The sequence below is a fragment of the Thermobia domestica genome, chromosome 9 (genome assembly GCF_964235325.1).
Source record: "Thermobia domestica chromosome 9, izTheDome1.hap1.1, whole genome shotgun sequence".
Classification (NCBI taxonomy): domain Eukaryota; kingdom Metazoa; phylum Arthropoda; class Insecta; order Zygentoma; family Lepismatidae; genus Thermobia; species Thermobia domestica.
This window is the reverse complement of record NC_137462.1, coordinates 248,278,533-248,301,677: the sequence shown is the minus strand read 5'-3', so window position 1 is coordinate 248,301,677 and position 23,145 is coordinate 248,278,533. Positions and strand designations below refer to the sequence as shown.

Below are 23,145 nucleotides of genomic sequence, written 5' to 3'. Positions count from 1 at the left end.
TACAAGTTTGAAAGTGTTATATTTTGTTAAGATTGAAAATCATATTTGACAAGAATATAAGTAGATATAGGATAATCCTTTTCTAAATATAAAAAAAGCAATCAGCTCTGCAGTGCGTTATTTGAATATGTATTTACCCATTTTATCTGCAGAATTTTAAATGGTTTTCTTTATTTCTTGTATAGAAGAGAGTTTAAATACTGGACTGATTATACATAATATGTATAATTGCTGGGTCGAAAGAAGTACTTTAACTCGAGTATGTTGGTTACAACTTCTCTGAGAATAACTTTAAAATGTTTACTATCAGAGGAACTGAAATTTATAACCTTTTGGTAAAGATAGAAATGAAATGAAATGAAATCTTTAAGTTTAATGTCCCACGGTTATGCCGGTGAGGCTAAAGGAGACGGTGATAATGAGAGATGAGTGAAATGGTGGAATGAAGAAAGTGGGAGGAAACAGGAGAACCCCGAGAAAATCCACGAGCACGGTCTTTGTCCACCACAAAGTCCACACGGCACGAGCTGGAATCGAACCAGGGACCCCAAGCACCGGAGGTGAACGCTCTACCACTGAGCCACCGCGCCCCCCTTGGTAAAGATAGAGTTGAATGTTTAGAGGTACAGCGTCTACTTACTAACAAACAGCCTAGTTTATGTTTGATCATTGGTGCAATAATTTGCTGCAATTTTACCTTGATTAAAACGTTACCACGATTAAATTAACCTAACCTCTGTCAAGTTGATAGTTTGAGGATCTGGATTAAAGGCGGCCATGGTCTGATGTTTAGTGATCACATTAAATTCTCTCAACACAGAGATTACGCAAGTATAAATCGCTACCAGCCAGCAATCCACGTGCAAACGAACAACAGAAACAGATTGAATTTTAACTGGAGTCACATGTTAACGAAGTAAAAGGACATGATTTTACAGCTGAGTATCGGCGAGGGTCTACCAAACTACCCAATTAATGAAGACTCTACAGGAACTTGTGGTCAATATCTCTCAATGTTGGGCTCTTGCCAATTTTCCTACTGTGTTCAGCTATGTTGGGCCATGGGCTACTATTCCACATCCATTCACTCTGTTCAGTTGCCCTGAGCCGTGGAGTGGTCCTTTATGGCATACTGTCTTTTTTGGCTTCTTTTGGCCATATGGCGCTCCCTACATCGGTCAACTCTGCTCCGCTGTATTGGGTAGTGCAGTTTCCTCACGAAAAATTTCACCTAAACCACACAAATTGGAGAAGACAGGAAATCGAGCCTCAGCTACTTTACGTGCCCTCCCTTTAGTAACTCTTATTGAGCTAAGATCATTTATTATAGCTGTATTTTAGTGTGCTGGAATAAACGCTGGAGGTTAGAAAACACAAATGTTTCGTATATTCTTTGTTATACCAATGTGATACCTTAAAATATCGAAATATATTGGATTCCATTGCGATATTTGGAATTTTATGCCCTTTAAAGCATTAGCAAATACCAAGTGATCAAAGCCGGTATTTTTTATTTGTTCGTGCATATGCCTGTGATTGCTGGCATCAAAGAACAATCGTTTCATTATCTTACATGTTATTTAATGCAACGAATGCTGAGTAGAGAAAATTTCAGTAGTTTGTTGTCAATATCCTAGACGTGATATTTTGTTGTGTCTGAGCTCGTATGTGGCTGAGTGGTTAACGCACGCTCTTTTGGTGTGCGATACCCGAGTTCTATTCCTAGTGGTTGCTCATATGTTTCGGATTCCACGTTAATCAGAAGGCCCACGTCTCACTAGCCTATTTGCTAAGCTCACAATCAAATCAAATCTAGACGAGATCGCCATTTTTGAGTCTAGGCTTGGTATCTTCTCGCTCCCATCTAGAGTCACAAGTGTCTCTCTTGATCTCCGCCAAGCCTCGAGTAAATGTCGTCATATTGACTATCGGCCTTGTCTCGAATTTCAAACTCCCGTCTCGATCTGTCTTATCTCGAAATTTCGAGACAATGCCGAGATCAGAGTTTGTTTTGGTGAAATCGCTACATGTAATACAAAAGGGATTCATAAAGACCATAAACGGTTTGTATGCTAAGGCAAATCAGTGAAGCAAGGTGCGTTAACATTTATCATGACGACAATGTGTCCGAAAGAAAGCTTGTCTCATCCTGTGAAATACTTTCAAAGATACTGTTTTGAACAAACCTGTACTCGGAGATCACTTTTATATTCCAGAGACTAACAGACGCTTATAAAGAGTATTTTGAGTTTCGTTACCCATAACATTTCGTCCTTCCACCTTTTATTGTACTCTATGCAATGGTCATCAATTCTGCATATTTATCAACAATGTACATTGTGTTAGATATTACTTATTTGAAGGTATGAAAGTGTTATTTTACTTCCGTTTGAAGGCATTTCAGAGGACAGAAGTTATGCTGACAGCACGAGAGGAAAGACGACGTTTCACATGTAAAAAGACACCGTTCAATTAACTAGCATATAATTATTCACTGATCGATTATTAAAACATTAAGATGACCATTTGTAGTTTCCACACCTTTCCATAAAATCTTCTGATGCTCTGCTACCTGTTTGCTGAGCAGTCCATATCCAGCGAGGATATTTGCATGTTGTAAACCAGACAATGCACAATATTGATTTTCACATTGCTCCCAATGTGACGTCTATCTAATTTTCCTAGTATTACTGTTCATCTACAATCATGAACCCGCATGGGTAATTTCGTTGCATTTACGATTTATTCGGCCTTTTCTATCTAAACTTCTAAACGTGATTGCTCGAATCGTTCCACAAACATCAAATATATCCGCCGCCGACTGCACGTTAACTCGACTACGATGACTGAAATCTTTTACAATTCGTCCCGCAGTTCATACTGGTACAAATTTCTGGGATGGTTCTTTGTTTTCCCTTTGATTATACAGCTAACTCTCAGTGCATGAACATTCACCTTACCGATCATCTTGGAAAACAACTTTTTTCCACAGCAATAGTGAATTATTAGTGTGACGCATGTATTGGGAATCCATAGCACTATCTTCATTTGTTTTCTGATTCATCAATGCCTTTCTTTTGCTCAGAAACAGTAGTGACCTATTCACTCTGGTCTATTTCTAATGTGGTTCATGTCAAGAGAGGTTATCCTGGATATCATAGAACTGTGAAATTGACAGTAGAGGCTACAAGAGCATATCTACGTTAATAGAACTAGTTAAGTATGCTACGAAACTGAAATGTGCACTTCGGTTGATGTAGACAGTATGTACTGAGGTGGACAGTATGTTATGTTCTAAGAACCCTAATTTTAATCTCAAAATCTCGCTTTTATTCATCAGACTAAAAACCACGTAATAGCTAGAAACGTCAAGTGAACTTTAAAAACTAAAAAAAAACACCCATGGATGCAAATATTTCAGTACGCATATCTAATTTAGGAAAAAATGATCATTGGTGTTCTTATATGTGTTTATTTAACAGCTACAATATGCCGTACATCAAATAACAATATTCTTAGATAACACTGCCCCAACACGATTCTTACCTCAGGGAAAATAATATTTGATTATGAATGACTTTGGTGCATAGAAAACGAAAATGATAACAATTTTTGCACGTCACGTCACAGTTCTGAGATATTGCATGAGTTATATTTCGCAATTACATGTAATTTGTTGAAATAAAGAACGTAAAGTAAACCCAGTTAACCGTTGAGAATCGAAGAGTGGAAGTTTAAAATACTTTGCTGTAAGGTCATTGAGCCTCTCAGAGCCCTCATATGTCCCTTTAAATATATAACATTTATGCAGTGTTGCCAACAACGTAAACAATAATGCAACTAAACAGACAAAAGTCGCTAGAAACCTCAATTGTATTGTAAATAATAGTAGTTTATTCGCTGCATGATACTTTGAATATCGCGAAATCCTTAGTTCAACAATGGTAATCGAAACAAAACTTGTCTCTAAAATATATCATCAAATTGTTAGATTTGACTACAAAAGCCATAATTTGGCAACAATAATTGTAAGGCCTTTAGGCTATAAAAATGTCATGTATTTCGTCACTCGCGCCGCATATCTCTATGTATTTTTGTTCATATAGCCCATCGATGATTCAAATTGAGAAAACCTATGCCCCATCCTCTTATCGTGTTCTCCTTTCCTTGCAAAAAGAAAAATAAATCTATGTGAGGTGTCAGAATTTAGAGTTCTTGACAAACTCTCTTTAACGGATGGTTGTGTGTTGTTTACAATATATCTTCGCGCCTGTATTGTTTAAGTGTGTTTGAAGCATATCGTTTTAGAAATCAAGTGTTGTGCTGTGTATCAAATGAGTTATTGGTATAAAATGAATCGAGTTGGTCCAGGTCTAACGTGTCTACCATCAGGATATTTTTTTATCTGTGTGCTAGATTTACACCCAAATCACGAAGAAGGAAAATAACATTACAAAACTTGCTTATTTTTTGTACTTTGATTGTTTAATTGGTGACCAAGACAAGCGATGGGGTTCTCATTTGTGCTGCATAACTTGTACAACAAATCTCAGGTTGTGGTTACATGGGAAACTAATAACCTTGCCGTTTGCTGTACCGATGGTGTGGAAGATACCAATACACCAACTGAACAACTGTTACTTCTGCATGACTAAGATCTACGGTATGTTTAGAAAAAGTAAACACGTCATCCAGTACCCTGATATTCCTTCGGCCATACGACCTGTGCATCAAAGTGACGATTTACCAATACCTGTACCACTGACACATAGACGGTGGGAAAAGATGACTGGAATGAACCTGATGTTTCACCGGAACCAGTAGCTTCTACGTCAAAAAATCCGGATTATATACCAATACATGCTGACAGTGATATATATTTAATAGAGCAGAAGACTTAAAATGATTTAGCTCGTATTAATAACTTAAATGTGCCGAAAGAAGCATCCAAACTTCTAGTTTCTAGAATACACATATGGAAATTACTTGCTCCTGGTACAAAAATTTATGAGTTTCTACACAGACATAAATCCTTTGCACATTCTGCGTGTTTCTGTCTGGTTTGATGAACACAATAAGCGTGACCACGTAACAATCTGTATCAAAATGTTTCAATGTGCGTATAATACAGTAGGACTTAGATTATACGACAAAGTTTCGAGCTGTTTCTCAGCCTCTATATAACCGATATGTTTCAAATCTTGGGGGACGTAACTAGAAAGATCTAGAAGATTGCCCTTAATATTTTTAGTAAATCGGTTAAATAGGGCAGAGAAATATCCTGAAAACTGTGTTGGGTAATCCGGGTTGTACTGTATACAATGCGAATAATAAATATGTTTATATCTTCTGAACCTGACGTGACAGGACATTGTTATGGTGATTTTTGAAATCAGCATGATTATTTTCTCATGAATCACCTATTTTGATTGTGGCGGTATAAAAAAAGTTTTATCTGTTGGGCAGTGTAATTGTATACTAATAGTTTAAACTTCATAAATTACACAAATATTAGGCAATATATATTTGTTTAATCATACTGCTAAATATAGATACTACGCTCTATAATCATAAGCTAGTAAATATATATAGCTGTTTACTGATGGTTTGAACCTCACAAATTAAACAAATATTAGGCAATACGTTTTAGGTTTAAAATTGTATATACTACACTGTAATCATAAGGTAATATTTAATTGCTCACTAACGGTTTGAACCTCACAAATTACACTACTATTAGGCAACACATATATGATTGATAATATGAATAAATGGAGATATTATGCTCTGTAATCATACATAACTTTGATAATGGCTTGAACCTCACAGATTACACAAATGTCAGGCAAGACGTATTTGATTAATCATAGGGCTAAAAGTAGATATTGCGCTGTGTAATTAATGCTAATAAATATATAAAAGTTTACTAACGGTTTGAACTTACCGATTCATACAAACATTACGCCATACGTATTAGATTAAAAATAAAGATACTACGCTTTATATCCATGACATAATAAATATATAACACTTCAATATAACTATATAAACAAAGCTTAAAAATCTGCAACTGTTTACTAGTAGTTAAAACCTCAGAAATTAAATAAATATTAAGAAACACGTTTTTAATTAATCATAAGGCTATATGTAGATATTGCACTCTGTAATCAAAAGCTAATAAACATATAAATGTTTTCTAATAGGTTGAACCTCACAAGTTACACAAATATTAGGAAACACGTATTTGGCTAATCATAGTGCTATAAATAAATATTTCGCTCTCTAAAGAAAACTATTAAATATATAACTCTTCACTAACTGTTTGAGCTTCACAAATTACAAAATATTAGGCAATACGTATCAGATTAAAATTGCATATATTACGTTCTGTAGTTGTAAGCTGAACCTCACAAACTACATAAATATTAATCAATACGTATTAGATTTAAAATGTAGATGTTACGTTCTGTAGTGGTAAGCTATTACTAATGGTTTAAACCTCACAAATTACACCAATGTTAGGCAACACGTATTTAATTAATAATATGGATAAAAGTATATATTATGCTCTGTGTCCGTAAGTTAATAAATTTACAACTGTTTAGAACTGGTTTGAATCTCACAAATTACACAAATATTAGGGAACGTCACAAATTACACAAATATTTGGTTAATCATAGCGCTATAAATAGATATTACGCTCTTCAATGAAAGCTAATAAATATATAACTGTTCACTAACTGTTTTAACTTCACAAATTACACAAATATTAAACAATACGTATTAGATTAAAAATGTAGATATTACGTACTTTCTTCCTAAGGTATCACTAATGGTTTGAATCTCACAAATTACAAGAATATCGTATTAGGGAACACGTGTTTGATTAATAATATTGCTGGAAATATATATTACACTCTGTAATCATAAGCTAAGAAATATATAACTGTTTAGAAATGGTTTGAACGTCATAAATTACACAAATATTAGGGTACACGTATTTGGTTAACCATAGAGCTACAAATAGATATTACGCTATTTAATGAAAGCTAATAAATTCATAACTTCTCACTAACTTTTTGAACTTCATAAACTACACAAATATTCATCAATACGTATATGATTCAAAATGTAGATATTACGTTCTGTAGTCGTAAGCTATTAATAATGGTTTGAACCTCACAAATTACACAAATGTTAGGGAACACGTATTTGATTAATAATATGGCTAAAAGTATAGTACGTTGTGTACTATATTACTGTTTAGTAATGGTGTGAATTTCACAAATTACACAAATATTAGGAAACAAGTATTTGGTTAATCATAGGGCTTTAAGTAGATATTATGCTCTTTAATGAAAGCTAATCAATATACAACTGTTCGCTAACTTTTTGAACTTCACAAATTACACAAATATTAGGCAATTCGTATTAGATTAAAATTGTGATATTGCATTCTAAAGTCGTAAGCTATTGCTAATGGTTTGAAGCTCACAAATTACACAAATATTCGGGAAAACGTATTTGATTAATCATAGAGCTATAAGTAGATATTACACTCTATAATCAAAGATAATAAATATATAATTGTTCACTAACTGTTTGAACTTCACAAATTACACAAATACTAGGCAATACGAATTAGATTCAAAATGTAGATATTACGATGTTGTGTAATCGTAAAGTATTACTAATGGCTTGAAACTCACAAATTACACAAATATTACGGAACACGTATTTCATTAATAATTGGGCTAAATTATATATATTACGCTCTGTAATTGTAAGTTAATAAACACAGAAGTGTTTAGTGATGGTTTGAATCTCACAAAAAAAAGCAAATATTAGGAAACACGTATTTGATTAATTATAGGACTATAAGTAGATATTACGCTCTTTAATGAAAGCTAATCACTGTTCACTAACTGTTCACTAACTGTTTAAACTACACGAAGTACACAAATATTATTCAATACGTATTAGATTAAAAATGTAGATATTACGTTCTGTAGTTGTAAGTTGTTACTAATGGTTTGAACCTCACAAATTACACAAATATTGGGGAACACGTATTTGATTAATAATAATGTTAAAAGTATTTATTACGCTCAGTAATCGTAAGCTAATAAATATATAACGCTTTAGAAATGGTTTGAACCTCACAAATTACACATATATTAGGAAACACGTATATACTGTAGACATTATGCTCTATAATAGTAAGCAGATAAATAGCTTACTGTTTAGTAATGGATTGAATGCCACATATTACACAAGTATTAGGGAATACGTTTTTGATAAATCGCACTGCTAAATGTAGATATTACCCTCTATAATCATCAGCAAAAAATAGATATCTGGTTACCAAAGGTTTGAACCTCAGAAAGTACACAAACATTGCGCAATATGCTTTTGATTAATCTTAATGCTATTGATAAAATGCCATGAAATTACAAATTTTAAAATGTAATTAATTATTACAGTTCATTACTAAAACACATATTTTTTGGCAGACAATAATGGTGATACACCATTTAAAATGTTGTAGGAAGCATGTATCTGATCGCGAACAGGGCTTGTTACTGCATTAAACTAAATTAAATTTGATACAATTTATTGTTGTTAAAAAGTTGCTAAAATTATCCAAAGCGAAATCAAAGCCTTTGTTGCTGTGTTAAGAAACAACATCAACATCAATATTTAATTTTGTATAACACAGTGACTCAGGAAGTACAAATCTATTATGAAAAAGGAATAGCATTCTATTTTTTAACTTGCAGAATATGTCAGGTCAGCTGTCTAAGATTCTTAGGTGATAATAGTATGTTCAAAGTTATTGTATTCTTTCCGCAATGTGCCTCCGAGACTGTGCCTACAGAATTTAATGTCGCGTCTTGTATTTTCTACTCCTAGTGAAAAATATTGAGAAAGACAATTTATTAAATATTAATTATTAAAATATATATTTAAAATTGTTAAATGAATTACTCATTTCTTTAGAAATGATCGCAATAAAGTTTATACCTGAATTTTGATGCATAGTTAAAGAGTTATTATATCCCTGTTTTACAAGTTAGCAATTATTTAGTTATAAGAGAAATAGCGTTAGTTAATATTTCACTCTTACTTACGTTTTGTATCCATTCCAAATTACATTATTAATAAGTATGTATTTTATTGTGTAGGTAATCGAATGATTTTTACAAAATCAATAAATAAATTCAAACTGCAGAATAGGTTAAGCAGTGATGGCAACTGCTTGTTTTCCACTTTTTCAATAGCTTGTGTACTTTTTTCTACGTGATGTACTTAAAATAATGTGTAAGTAGAATTATGTATGATATTAACCATTATTAAATTAGTATTTTTTTGTTATATTACACCTCACATAATAATTTAAAGAATATATTCTAGGTGTTGTTTGGAGTAGAAGGAAATACTGATTCACAAATATAGCCGACGTGACTTTCTTCTTATACAACTCTGAAGGTAGCACTGCTTTGGATTGTCATCATCGTTTATTTGAAGGGCATAAGATACTTATGTTTATCTTCTCTGCCTTCCAATCTTCATTATGCGAATAATTACTTTTACTACCACAAAGTAAAAGATCTCCATAAGACTAACAATGCTGAATCCAAGACATAAACCTAAGACTCCTCCACAGTTAGCTGAAAAAAGAAAAAGAAACGTAATAACTTTCTAAATAGTCTATACCTCATTCAATACAATATACTTCAACAGGGGTGAGTTTAAGGTCAGTTGATAAAATCAGTTTGAATATGTTGTTCTATAATGTTTGAATTCCATACTCTAAAACTATTTTAAAATTGTACGTATATACAGGGTGGCCAGAAACTTCCTTTACACTCGATTAAAATACGTGTATCATTGTATGATGTAGAGATATTTAAAATTTCAATTTCCCATCCTGATCATTGATATGTTAACATTAATGCTGATGGGAATTACAATATTATTGTCTCGTGACTGCCCATTGACGGAGAAAAATAACATCTGTGTGTTGACTAGTTCATTGTCTCACCTTTCCGTGTTTCGTGTACAACAATGGCTGACACCAATGACTTCACCTTGGAGAACGATTTAATACTTAGTGTGTGGATCTATGGGCGGAAGTGCAACAACAAAAAATGCCGCAGGGAACGGATAGGTTTCGTGAATGAGTCGGTTAGTAGCAACCAAGTCGTTAAACTTTTATCATGTGATAGAAGAAAGCATTTCCCCTGGAAAAGGTTCTGGTCTCCATCAACCCGTAAGGAAAAGTGTGCAAGAGTGGGTGCATCAGTGATTCATTCACTCTGCAAGCCCGTACTGTACGAAACTAGACAATGTCCTGTGGGATATAATCAAATTACTCGCCAGGAAGGAGCAGTACGTGGACAATGTGCTCTGTGGTCAAGTTTACTTGATATCTTTCAGTTTATGAAGCCACAGCAGCTAAAAGTAATGAGTAGGAGAACAATAAAGCTCTCTATAGATAATTGAAGTGCACATACGTACATTTTGAACAGTTGTAAGTATTATTAATGAAGGTATCAAATAATGTAGGTGTGAAGGACTTTCTGGTCACCCTGTACATAGCATGCAAAGATAAAACTAGTGCGAACAATTGCAAACTACACGATATTAAATGTTAATACATGTCATTACATGATATTACATTTTAATCATTGAGCATAAGAACTGAACATTTACATTGTACACACGAAGTATTGAGGGTGAAATATGCGGCATGTAATTATATGGAGTAAGCAGACTTATTTTTACTGAATCATTAATGTTATATTGCTTTGACAAACATTTTATTAACCACTGTCCTGCATATACTAGATATTCTTTTTCAGCAATAGCATTTGATGTTTAAAAGCTATTGATATTCTCGTAAAAGACAAGTGTCGCGAAAGTAATGACGCACATAATAAAAAGAAGAGTCGATTGTGCTGTATCGAATGATTTTATTTGCTTGACTAGACTTAGCATATTATAAATAGAAAATTTATAATGTATTATAGAAATTACTAAAACAACGGAAATATTTTGTTAAAATGCAAATTCCTTTATTAATACTGTCCTCGACTAATGTCACCATGAGTAAAGAGCTAAGTTGTCGCGGGAGTAAAACACACAAATGATTAATGATTTTTCCAGAATAATTACATGACTCTCAGAATACTATGAAATAGCAGCGAAAATCCTCAGAGGACCAGAGAATATTTAACAACCGATATAATACATTTGGATACTTGGGAATTTGCGATATATAAAAACAAGGTCTCCTAAAAGAAAATGGTATTTGAAACCTGCTAGATGGGCTTATGAACCTTATTGTGATCAACATAACATCCTGTATGTTTCTCTACCATTTCCGTCTAGATAAAGCGTTGATGGCAGTGATGGAATCTTCGACCCCATTCTCACATTAAGCAAGTAGAATGGGAGTCTGATTGTATCACAATAAGAGGCTATTGCAAATGCTGATTAGGTTCTAGTTCTCCGATCGTCTATATCGTATACTCCCTATGGTCCTTGAGGCTAATCCTTTTCAATGCTGGGAGATACTATTCACTGAAGCTTGTATAGATATCATATTACTCTTCTTTGATATTTTTCTGCCATCAGTTTTGTAGATCGTCATCATATTCGGCGACACACTTATACGTACAACAACCTGTTGATACTTGCTCCAACTTTCAGCACAATCACAATTCAGCTATTTTTGGAGTTTACAATGGATTTCCATTTTATATCCTTCATCCGTATACTTCATCAGTAACCTATTATGTCACTAGTAAAAGCCAAGTGTTGGCAACACGTGCTCAGCATTGCCGGTGCACATGTCTTACGAGTTGCAAACTATAGTTGTTCCTATTATTTAAACAACCAGAGTCGTATAAAACATATCATATAAATACGTAAATTAAAATAACAATTATTTAAGAATATATTCTTATTAACTCAAGTAAATTAGATACAATATTATAATGAAAATTGAGGTAAACGAATTTAAAAGTTCCCAACGTGAAAAGTTGTGTAAGATAATTTCTGTTGCCTCTGTTCAAGTCTGACCAAGAACCCTAACGAATTTTAGTGCGTAGCAAATGTATTGTTCAGATCCGGCCAGTACTTACCGAGAAATGGTATAATATATACAAAATGAGATGAATTAGTCAGTGAAAGAGCAAAGTTACCAGTTATAGTCAGGATTTTCCCTTTGATGAATGGTTACTTGTCCACCTAACTTCAACCTTTTATTTGTTCTCACTATACTTTATATATTAGTTACTAATTGCATGAATTATATACTAGTTTACAGTGTTCCAAGTTTGGAACATGGCCTGTAACCTATAATGTCTTACTTACCATAGGACCTCTAATAACATTATATCTTCTTTATTAGAAACCAAACGTTCCCTCAAGGCCAGGACCAAGGAAGCGCCTTTCCGAAGAATTAAGAATTTGTAACAACTATTATTTGATTACGGGGACTCAAAAACGGTGTTCGAGTACACTATTAAATTTTGCAAAGGGTGTGTTAACAAGGGACGTCACACAATTGTTCGGCTCCGATTTCAATGAAATTTATTTTGCTGATGACATTTATTCATTATTTTGATGACAAAATTTTTTGCCGTGGTGCACGTTTTCTATTTTTCTATAATTTTTAACTTATGATGTAGTTATTAGAGATTACTGCAGAAGTCTCTTACTACCCTTTGTAAATGGAATGTTAATGAAAGAACCATGCAGATACATATAAGGTCTAGGGGGAAGTCGTATGGTAGGTATGATGTTGACGATAGCCATTTTGAAATCCGCCATTTTGAATTAAGGTCAAGTTTTTTAAATGGGAATAAGATATATTATACATAATTTCGAGTCAGAATTTAATCAGGAAGGCAATTGTGAAGTTAGTTGTAAGTTACGCCCATTTGGGGAAAAGTTACAGGCATATTAATTGTTTATACTTACTATGTGCGTAAGTTTCTTACCAACGCTTCTAACCCGCGTATTAATGATAATAAGTGGATAAAAGCTTCGGCAATATATATTATTCCTAGACGGAAGTGATACGGTAAGGGTATCCTTGACACCAACCATCTTGAAATCCGCCATTTCGAATTTAAGTGAAGTGTGAAAAATGAAAACCATAGCATGTGACACCTCATTTTAATAACAAATTTTCCCAAAAAGCCAATTGTATGTTTATTGTTATTCTACAGTTAACCAATATGAATTTAGGACTGCTTGTAATGTGCACTAAACGTCCATTATTCGGTCTTTCAAATCGGCAACACCCCTAATTTTCACCGCATGCTTTAAGATTCCAACTGGCGCTTTGCAATTGTTACCATGGCTCATGATTTCTAAATTTATTACACTTTTTAAGAGTTGCGAATAGTCAGTTCGTGAATAGCTTTGGGATAAGCATCCAGCAATCTTTCTGAATTTGAAGACTTGCAATGTAATAATTTATTTTAAACCAGAATACATGAGGAACCTATGGACCTAGGTGATGTAAAGAAATACAAATGAAATTATAACAAATTTGCGTTATAATACGAATACAAAATTATCAGGAAATGTACCCTACATGTTGCGCAAACGACAAACAATGAAATATTTTAATAAATACAACTTTAGAGGAACAGCAGCAATGATAGAAAATATCAGTTACATAATATGACCGTTCCCAACACGCTGTTCGTACCATGAACATAATATGGAAACAGGTAACTTGTTTATAAAGAGGTGTAACTTAATCGAATTCCCAATCAAAACTCATTATAACTCTTACGAACATGAACCATAGACAACAATTGCTAGAAAACGAATGACTTTTTTCTGTGGCTAGCTAAAAAGTTACCATAGAAAAAAAATAAATAAGAAATAAGTAAATATACAATAAAGAAAATAATATAAAACAAAACAAAAGACCATTAATTTACACAACAATCATATTTCGTTTTCGTTTTTGAAGTGAATTTTCATTTGATTTTTCGTCTCATCTACACTCGTGCTCATAAATTAAGGATAATGCGGATACATGGTGAAACAACGTTCTGGTGGGCGGTTTTCGGTTGGAAATCACCTCGAGGTATGACCATGCGGTGCATTTGACCATTCGCTGCGGTGCATGCGGTGCGGTCGTCGCACGGTGGCGCTGGCAGCAGTCCAAATACGCAGAGGTGTGTTGGTGCATGTCAGAGTACGGTGCAGCGTGTAAGTGTGCAGATGTTGTCAGACGTGCAAATGGTTACTATGTGTTGAAAATGGCTCAAAGAACACATATTGATGACGTTAGGAGGGGTAGAGTAATAGGGCGACTGGAGGCTGGCCATACACAGCAGGTCGTAGCACGGGTCCTCCGTGTACCACAAAGTGTGATCTCAAGATTATGGCAACGATTCCAGCAGACAGGAAACGTGTCCAGGCGCTACAGTACGGGACGTCCACAGTGTACAACACCACAAGAAGACCGATATGTCACCATCAGTGCCGCAGACGCCCACGGAGTACAGCAGGTAGCCTTGTTCGGGACCTTGCCACAGCCACTGGAACAGTTGTCTCCCGACACACAGTCTACAGACGACTGGACAGACATGGTTTATTCGCCCGGAGACCTGCAAGGTGCATTCCACTGACCCCTGTTCACAGGAGAGCCCGTAAAGCCTGGTGTCAAGAACACAGTACATGGTCAATGGAACAGTGGTCCCAGGTTATATTCACGGACGGGTCCAGGAATAGTCTGAACAGTGATTCTGGCCGTGTTATCATCTGGCGTGAAGCAGGAACCAGATACTAACAACATAATGTCCTTGAAAGGGACCCGTATGGAGGTAGTGGTTTGATGGTGTGGGGTGGGATTATGATTGGTTCACGTACACCCCTGCATGTCTTTGACAGAGGAACTGTAACAGGTCAGGTGTATCGGGATGTCATTTTGCATCAGTATGTTCGCCTTTTCAGAGGTGCAGTGGGTCCCATCTTACTCCTGATGGATGATAACGCACGGCCCCACCAAGCTGCCGTCGTGGAGGAATACCGTGAAACATAAGATATCAGGCGATTGGAGTGGCTTGCATGTTCTCTAGACCTAAACCCCATCAAGCATGTCCGGGATGCTCTCGGTCGACGTATCGCAGCACGTCTTCAAACGCCTAGGACACTTCAGGAACTCCGACAGGCACTGGTGCAAGTGTGGGAGGCTATACCCCAGCGGCTGCTCGACCACCTGATCCAGAGTATGCCAACCCATTGTGCGGCCTGTGTACGTGTGCATGGTGATCATATCCCATATTGGTATCGGGTTACATGCGCAGGAAACAGTGGCGTTGTGTAGCACATGTGTTTTTCAACTTATCACCAATATCGTTGATACTGTGGTTACCGTGGATATCACCAATACCGTGGTACCAATATGTCTCGTTTGTTCGTATATTGTGTTCACTATGTGCCTATGCTATTAGCGCCAGTTTTGTGTAGTGCCACGTTGTGTAGTACCACAATCTGCAATTATCCTTAATTTTTGAGCATGAGTGTACTATCCATTACTCGCTACGTCTTCGGTATTACCTGAATGCAAAGTTGGAGTTGTTTCGTCGTGCGATGATTCATGTAACAGTAAACGAGTTTTTGAAGGGTAGGTATAGGAAATAAATAATTACATGGCATAGGAAATAAATAATTACATGTCAAGCTTCAAAAGTTTGCTGTATGCTTATTCCAACACTATTCATGAACTGATAAATCGCAACTCTTAAATAAAACTTTAAAAAATTAGAAAACATGAGCCATGGTAACAATTGCAAAGTGCCAATTGTAATCTTAAAACATGCGATGAAAAGTAGGAGTGTTGCCAATTTGAAAGGTCGGATAATGAACGTGTATTGCACATTAGAAGCAGTCCTAAATTCATACTGGTTAACTATAGAACAAAAATAAGCATACCATTGGCTTTTTGGGAAAATTTGTTATTAAAATGAGGTGTCACATACTATACTTTTCATTTTTCAAACTTCACTTTAATTCGAAACGCCGGATTTCAAGATTGTTCCTGTCAAGGACACCCTTACCGTATCACTTCCGTCTAGGCATAATATGTATTGCCGATGCTTTTATCCACTTATTATCATTAATACGCGGGTTAGAAGCGGAGGTAAGGGACTTACCCACCTAGTAAATATAAACAATTAATATGCCTGTAACGTTTCCCCAAATGGGCGTATCTTAAAACAAACTTCACCATTATCTTCCTGATTAAATTCTAGTCCGAAATTATGTATCATATTACTCTATTCCCATTTAAAGAAAATTGATATAAATTCAAAATGGCGGATTTCAACATGGCTACCGTCAAGTACCTACCTACCATACGACTGCATGGTTGTTCTTTCATTAACACTCTGTTTACAAAGGGTAGTAAGGGACTTCTGCAGTAATCTCTAATAACCACTTCACAATATTTCAAAATTATAAACAAAATAGAAAACATGCACCATGGCAAAAATTTCTGTCATCACAAATAATGAATTCATGTCCTCTGTCAGAAAAAAATCATTAAAATCGGAGCCATACAATTGGGTGATGTCTCTTGTAAGAAACCTTATGAAGGATGTTTCCCTCTGTTCCAGGAAATGGAATAAAGTTTGGAGAGGATTTTTACAGATCACAATAACAGAAATATTTTGAGGTTTATGGTATTCTTCCTTATGTATTATTACAAATATCCTATTTTTCTTTTTGTGTATCTTTGATACGACTCCTGTATAATCAATTATTCTAATCTTCTTTAATGGAATTTATGTGCTATTACATTGGAACCATATGCATCATAAAATAAATTATATTATTTGAATAAAAATGTTATAATAAGTTATTAAATTACTTAAGTTGGAAGTTTCGTATTAGTTACAACAATATTTGAAACATTTATTAGCAATTAGCAGATGAAAAGGTAATCCATATCAATGAACTAGGAGTTTCAAAGTAGGGTCTACTAAGGAATATATACTGTAACAGGACAATACTCCAATTTCGGAACATGCTCGGAAACCACCTTTCAATCATCGGTCGCTTTGTTTCTTTATGCGTGGTCAATAATAAGTCCAAATATGCAAATGTTAGATCAAAATAACAACGGGCACATAATTTGGCCAGCAAACGATTATTGGCCAACAGTTACCGAAAAATAAAGTACCGTATTTAATTCGAAACTAGCATGTCGTTAGTGGGGCAGGCTAACAAATATAGCGATCTTCATTTCCTAGTCGATGGACTAATTGTCCGTGAAATTTGACTGAGATCCATCCGATAGTTACCAAGAAACAAAGTACTTAGTACAAGACCAAAGGGGCCTCTTCAAATACAAGAAGCAAAAAGTGTAACCCTTAGGCTTTTTTCGCGGTGAGTTTAAAATTCATTCCAGTTAATTATGTGACACTTATATTTGATGTCCCTTTCAATTTACTTAATGACAATAGTGTAGTATTTATTCGTTACCTTGAAAACTCATTATACCTAAATTATTTATATTTTTTGTTGTTCTGATTACATTATTTTATAATTAGAGTTGATATCATGAACTACTGAAATTGCGAATAGAGCACATAATATATATATATATATATATATATATATATATATATACCGGGTGAGGCATTTAAAACTTTTTTGGGGATATCTGGAAAACTACAGATCGAATTTTGAAAAAGTAATAAAAGTTGTTCGTCTCAAAGGGGGACATCTAATGATACCACACTCGACCCATTACCCCACCAACGGGGCCGTGAGGGGGGTCAACTTTGAAATCTTAAATAGGAACCACCATTTTTTTTATTGCATATTCTGATTCTGCGTGAAAAAATACGTAACTTTTGTATTGACAATTTTTTCGTTGCGTGATAGATGGTGCTGTAATCGACTAAAATCAAAGTGTTTAAAACTGTTTTTGGGAATATCTGGAAAACTACAAATCGGGTTTTGAAAATGTTGTAATAAAAGTTGTTTGTCTCAAATGGGGACATCCAAAGATACCACACTCGACCCCCTATCCCCACCCCCCGTGGGCGGGAGGGGGATCAACTTTGAAATCTTTAATAGGAACCACCATTTCTTATTGCATATTCTGATTCTCCGTGAGAAAATACGTAACTTTTGTATTGAACATTTTTTTTGTTGCGTGATAGATGGCGCTGTAATCGACAAAGATCAAAATGGCTTACAAACACGAAAAATGAGGCATGTAAAACTGTTTTTGGGAATATCTGGAAAACTATAAATCGGATTTTGAAAAATTTGTAACAAAAGTTGTTTGTCTTGAAGGGGGACATCCAATTATACCACACTCGACCTCCTACCCACACCCCCACCCCGGGGCGGGAGGGGGTCAACTTTGAAATGTTAAATAGTAACTCCGTTTTTTATTCCTGATTCCTATTCTCCATGTAAAAAAACATAACTTTTGTATTAAAAAATTCTTTACGTTGCGTGATAAATACCGCAGTGATCTTCAAAAAATCAAAATGGGTAAAAACTGTTAGGGATGGGCCGAGTCGAACTATGAGTTCTAAGCCTAGTCATTGTTTATGAACTCGAGTTTCGAGTCGAATCGAGTTTGATAAATAGCTCACTCGTTCAGCTCGTTTTAACTCGTTTTGAAATGATGGCATGATGAGTGCAAAGTGAAAGTCATGTAAAATGTAAGCAGTAATGTAGAATATATTTTGTGCTGTGAACTGTTAGCCCGGCTTATTGTTCGGTTCGGCTCGTTAGTGAATGAGATGTGAGCCGAGCTGTTCGAGCGGTTGATAGCGGCAGTTTTGAACTTGTTTTGCCGGCGCCTTATAACTTTTTTGCTAAAGCCGGAATACTTCCTCCTCTGTATCTCAAATCCCGATGTCCTTGCCTCCTAAGCTTCACGACTACCGAGGTCGGAAGACAACTAGTTTCTGGTATTGAGATACAAACCGCCTGTCTTTCACATTTATACACGGTCTTGTAATAATAATAATAATAATAATAATAATAATAATAATAATAATAATAATAATAATAATAATAATAATAATAATAATAATATGCAGTAGTATCATTGATAATAATTATATTGTCTATGTAGGATACTCGAAGAGAGTACTTGTAACTACACACAGGATTTGGCTCGTTTTGTCCCGACTCGACTCGAAACTCGACCCGAATTCGAGTGGAATTGGAGGGAATTTTTCTAGTCAAGCTCAAATATGTTTGTTTCGAGTCGAGCTGAAAGAAATCTATTTCTAGTCGAGTCGAGTTTCACAGAAAACTCTCTCGAGCTTGCTCGTGCCCATCCCTAAACGCCGTTGACAAGTGATAAAAAAAGTTCAAAATGGTGACTATTTTCTGCGATGCATTCTTTATCATTCAAATTACAGTCTATTAAGCAAGGACTGCGATCGTGCGTCGCAATACATGGTCAGACGTTCGCTGTACATGTAACACTTGCAATGTTTGTTGCAGAAAACGGGCACCATTTCGAACATTTGTTTCAGTAAACAATGGAGATGTGTGAGAAGCAAGGAGACTCTCCTAAAACAAGCACCACGATGGTGAGAGGCAAGAGGACTCCCCTTGAAACAAGCACCTCGTTGGTCAGGTTCCATGACATTTGGGGGCGAGACGTTTAAGTGCGACCGCTTGGGCGCGAAATGTTTGGACACAAAACCTTGTATACAAATAGTTTTCCTACCTACATATACTGTATTTCATAACTAGAATCCGGATGTTTAGGCACTAAAAAATGAAAATAAGCACTGGAAATTTCGAGAAACTTCCACAACAATTTTGCAAAAAGCAAAAATAACATCGTGAACACAGCAAAGGTCCTGCACGTCATGCACAACTTATCTGTACCAGTAAAAAATAAACAAATAAATAAAAAGCAACAGATTCTCGACTATCCGCATCTCTAGTATCAGATCTCCGTACCAGGCACGTATTCAGGGAGTCTAGGGGGCTGGTTCCAACGTAAAGTTTTCCTGCCCCACTAAAATTTTCACGGTAGGCTTGCAATGAACTATAATATGGTTGGATAGGGTCCCTCTTAACTTCAGCCGGGCCCCCCTAGATTTAAGTGCTGGCTGCCTGCCTGCTTCGTACTATGCGACTTAGTTTCGGAACAATATTTCTTTTTAATAAATTAAGATATATATGTAATAAGGACATGTAATTTGTGTAAAAAAAGTTTTTTCTTAACGTTTATTTATTTTAAAAGTGTGACTTAAAATGTGTACAATCCTGCACATATTTTCATTTTTGCATTTTCTTTTTCTATAATAAATTATTAAAACTAATGTTACAAAACATAGGAAATGTTTATTAAGTACTGTTCTGTACCAAGAGGTCAGAAAAATGAATAAGAGCTGTTTTTGGAATAAAAATTGAGTTTTTAATGCTAGGGGTGGGTGTTTCAGGAAGTGAGTATTTATTGAATGCCTTTTTGTTATTCGATCTGCCCATTAGGACGGATAGTTGAGAATATTGTATTAACAGAAAGTTATTTCAAATTTTATAAAAATAGGCACTAGCTATTCATTGAAATAGGAGGAGTGGTCCAAATAAAATTTAATGTAGGCAGCCTGTGACAGCCCAAACTAAACTTCTGTCCTTTATAATATATCTAACATAAAGGAACGATATTGATCGAGTTGGCAGTTTATTCATGCACTTCGAAGGACAGAAGAAAGCAGAACTTAGTGTACGAGGCAATGCTTCGAGAAGAAACCCTCCAATGGAAAGAAGAAAATATATTCGGGCAGATGAAAAATTCGTACTGTTGTAAAGAAATTTTGAAACTTTTGATATTGTAGAATACCGTAAGACGGGATTACTTTGCACATCAGGAGTTACTTTGCACAAAATATGAAGAGTTTCACAGTTCTCTGTCGGCAAAACCGTGAACAGAAAATAGGAAGTTTCAACTGGTATCGTAAGATAGAACATCTAACTGTATTTTGGCTATAATGTTGGCTGTTAACATCAGTTCTAATTACCGAGAGGGTTCACTGTTATAGAGGTATGGAAAGCAGTCACTGTAAAGGGCGCCAAAATTTGAAAGATATCACGTACAGGATTTTCGGTCAAAGTTAAGTCAGTTTCGTAGAATATTACTGTGTATAACGGAACTTTGATGCAATAGTTGAAATAGAAATGTGAAACGTTTGAAAGTCATAAAAAAAGTAAAACTGGGAGAAGGCGGTTTCAGTCTGTACTCGGGGTTCCTTTACACCGGTTCAAAATACCGCTTAGATCGGGAATTATTATTAATGGAACCTCCTGCATTCTAAATTTAGGTAAATGTCCTATTTAGGAAGATGCTGTAATGAATTTCCTGTTGGAAAATAAATTATGAACAATTGCGGATCCAGAAAAGTTTGAGAGAGGCTTCGCTTTTTTTTAAAAAAAAAGAAATGACTAGACTAGAAATGACTAGGATTTCAGCTTATACGCATAGGAACGACTAACATTAGATTTTTAAAATAAGAAATCGTGCAATTTGGATGGGTTTGAGCCTGAAACTCCCAAATCCCGTAAATTTCCCACTAATTACGGTTGGGATGATATTCTTGGACATAAGGAATAGAGATGAACACGAGACGAGTCGAGATAAGATTTTCCTAACAAAATTCCAGTCGAGACACGGCTCTTCCAATAGAGAAATATACATTTTTCGAGTCTCGACATCACTTTTACAGCACATTTTCGACACGAGACAGCCATAAATCTGGGCTCGTCCGCATCCCTAAAGGCAAATCAGTTAACGGGGATTTTTTTCTGTTCCTGAGTTGGCATTTTTCTGGGACATATGCTAAACTATTACAATGTGGTTCCTGTGGCAGTACCAGAAAATACATATATATTTTTTACAAATATCGATAGTTCAAACTAAGTACTGATACCAGTACCATCATTCTAATATAAATATTTGTAGACTGCATGCAGGTTTGTGTAGAATTTAAAATGTATAAATGCTTAAGGGAAAACATTGCACAAAAACGTTATGTTCGTATGTCGGACATACTTTTTTTTGTATGTTGTGCAAAGCTATAGGGTTACTTTGCACCAAAGTTTATATTTCAATAACTACGGTTATACTGAATGTTTACTAATGAACTTGACTAATGTTTTCCTTATAGGTATTGTATGTTTAAAAAACAGTGTTCTAAATCATTACGTTTGTAAGTTACATGCGATTTTCTTTAAAATGGCTTAAATCTTGTGCAAAGTATCCCGCCTTACGGTACTTCCTGGGTTGGGCCCATAATTCCGTCATGCAATGATAATGTCATGGTAAATGTAGACTTAACATAAAATTTCTTTTCCTTCTGCTTTAGGCATATACAAAAATTTACTAGTACAAAACTAGGCTTAAACATTTAATGCAACTGAGACTTTCAGTGACTGTTTACCATAGGGCATACTGTAATAACGTAACGAGAATTTATTGTTTGAAGATTTGTCTTTTAGAAAATTGATGTCAAATTTCATCTTTCTGTATTTCTTAAGTTGTGCAGTTATTTTTTATGACAGGGTATTTGTGATATTAGTGCCAATTTTCAAGGCTTTTAGAGCGAAAACATCCGGCTCCTCGTTACGAAATACAATATAATTATAACCCATTTAAGTTGATTAACCTATTTAGATATACGGCCTTACGCCCAAACGACCTGCTCCGGATGGTGAGAGGCAAGGGAACTCACATTAAAAAAGCATCCGGAAGGGAACAAATTATTACTACATCCACGTCGTTGTTCCTGAGAAACGCTAAAACTAGATTTTAATACTTTGATAAAAACAAACCTTGCGTGTTTCCAAATGCTACGTCTTTAATTGACATCTGTGACTGAAATTGCACTAACAATGTGGACATAGTAATGTATTAAGTTCTGCAAAATCAAGTGTTTTGGCTTTAAAACACCGGTTTGTCATTACAGATTTTAGAATAACTGCCTTTCTAATATGAGATTGTAAAGGGGGACTCAACTATGGTGTAATTTGGTAGCATTTGCGAAAATGTCACAAGTGTTAACTTTTCTAATCTGATGTGTATTTTGTAACTTACTTCAATTTTGCCGACTATTTGCAACCCAT

The 23,145-nt window shown here is 35.1% G+C and overlaps 1 protein-coding gene across 1 annotated transcript in view; it reads right to left on the bottom strand.

The window, feature by feature from the left end:
• Window positions 1-9,501: 9,501 nt before the first annotated feature.
• Window positions 9,502-23,145, bottom strand: part of LOC145694244 (pickpocket protein 28-like) — a 101,935-nt gene continuing 88,291 nt past the window's right edge. Inside the window, exon 2 of the mRNA XM_081770346.1 lies at window positions 9,502-9,671. Coding sequence (XP_081626472.1) covers window positions 9,547-9,671 — 125 coding nt within the window. The 3' untranslated portion in view covers window positions 9,502-9,546. The remainder of the gene's footprint in view (window positions 9,672-23,145) is intronic.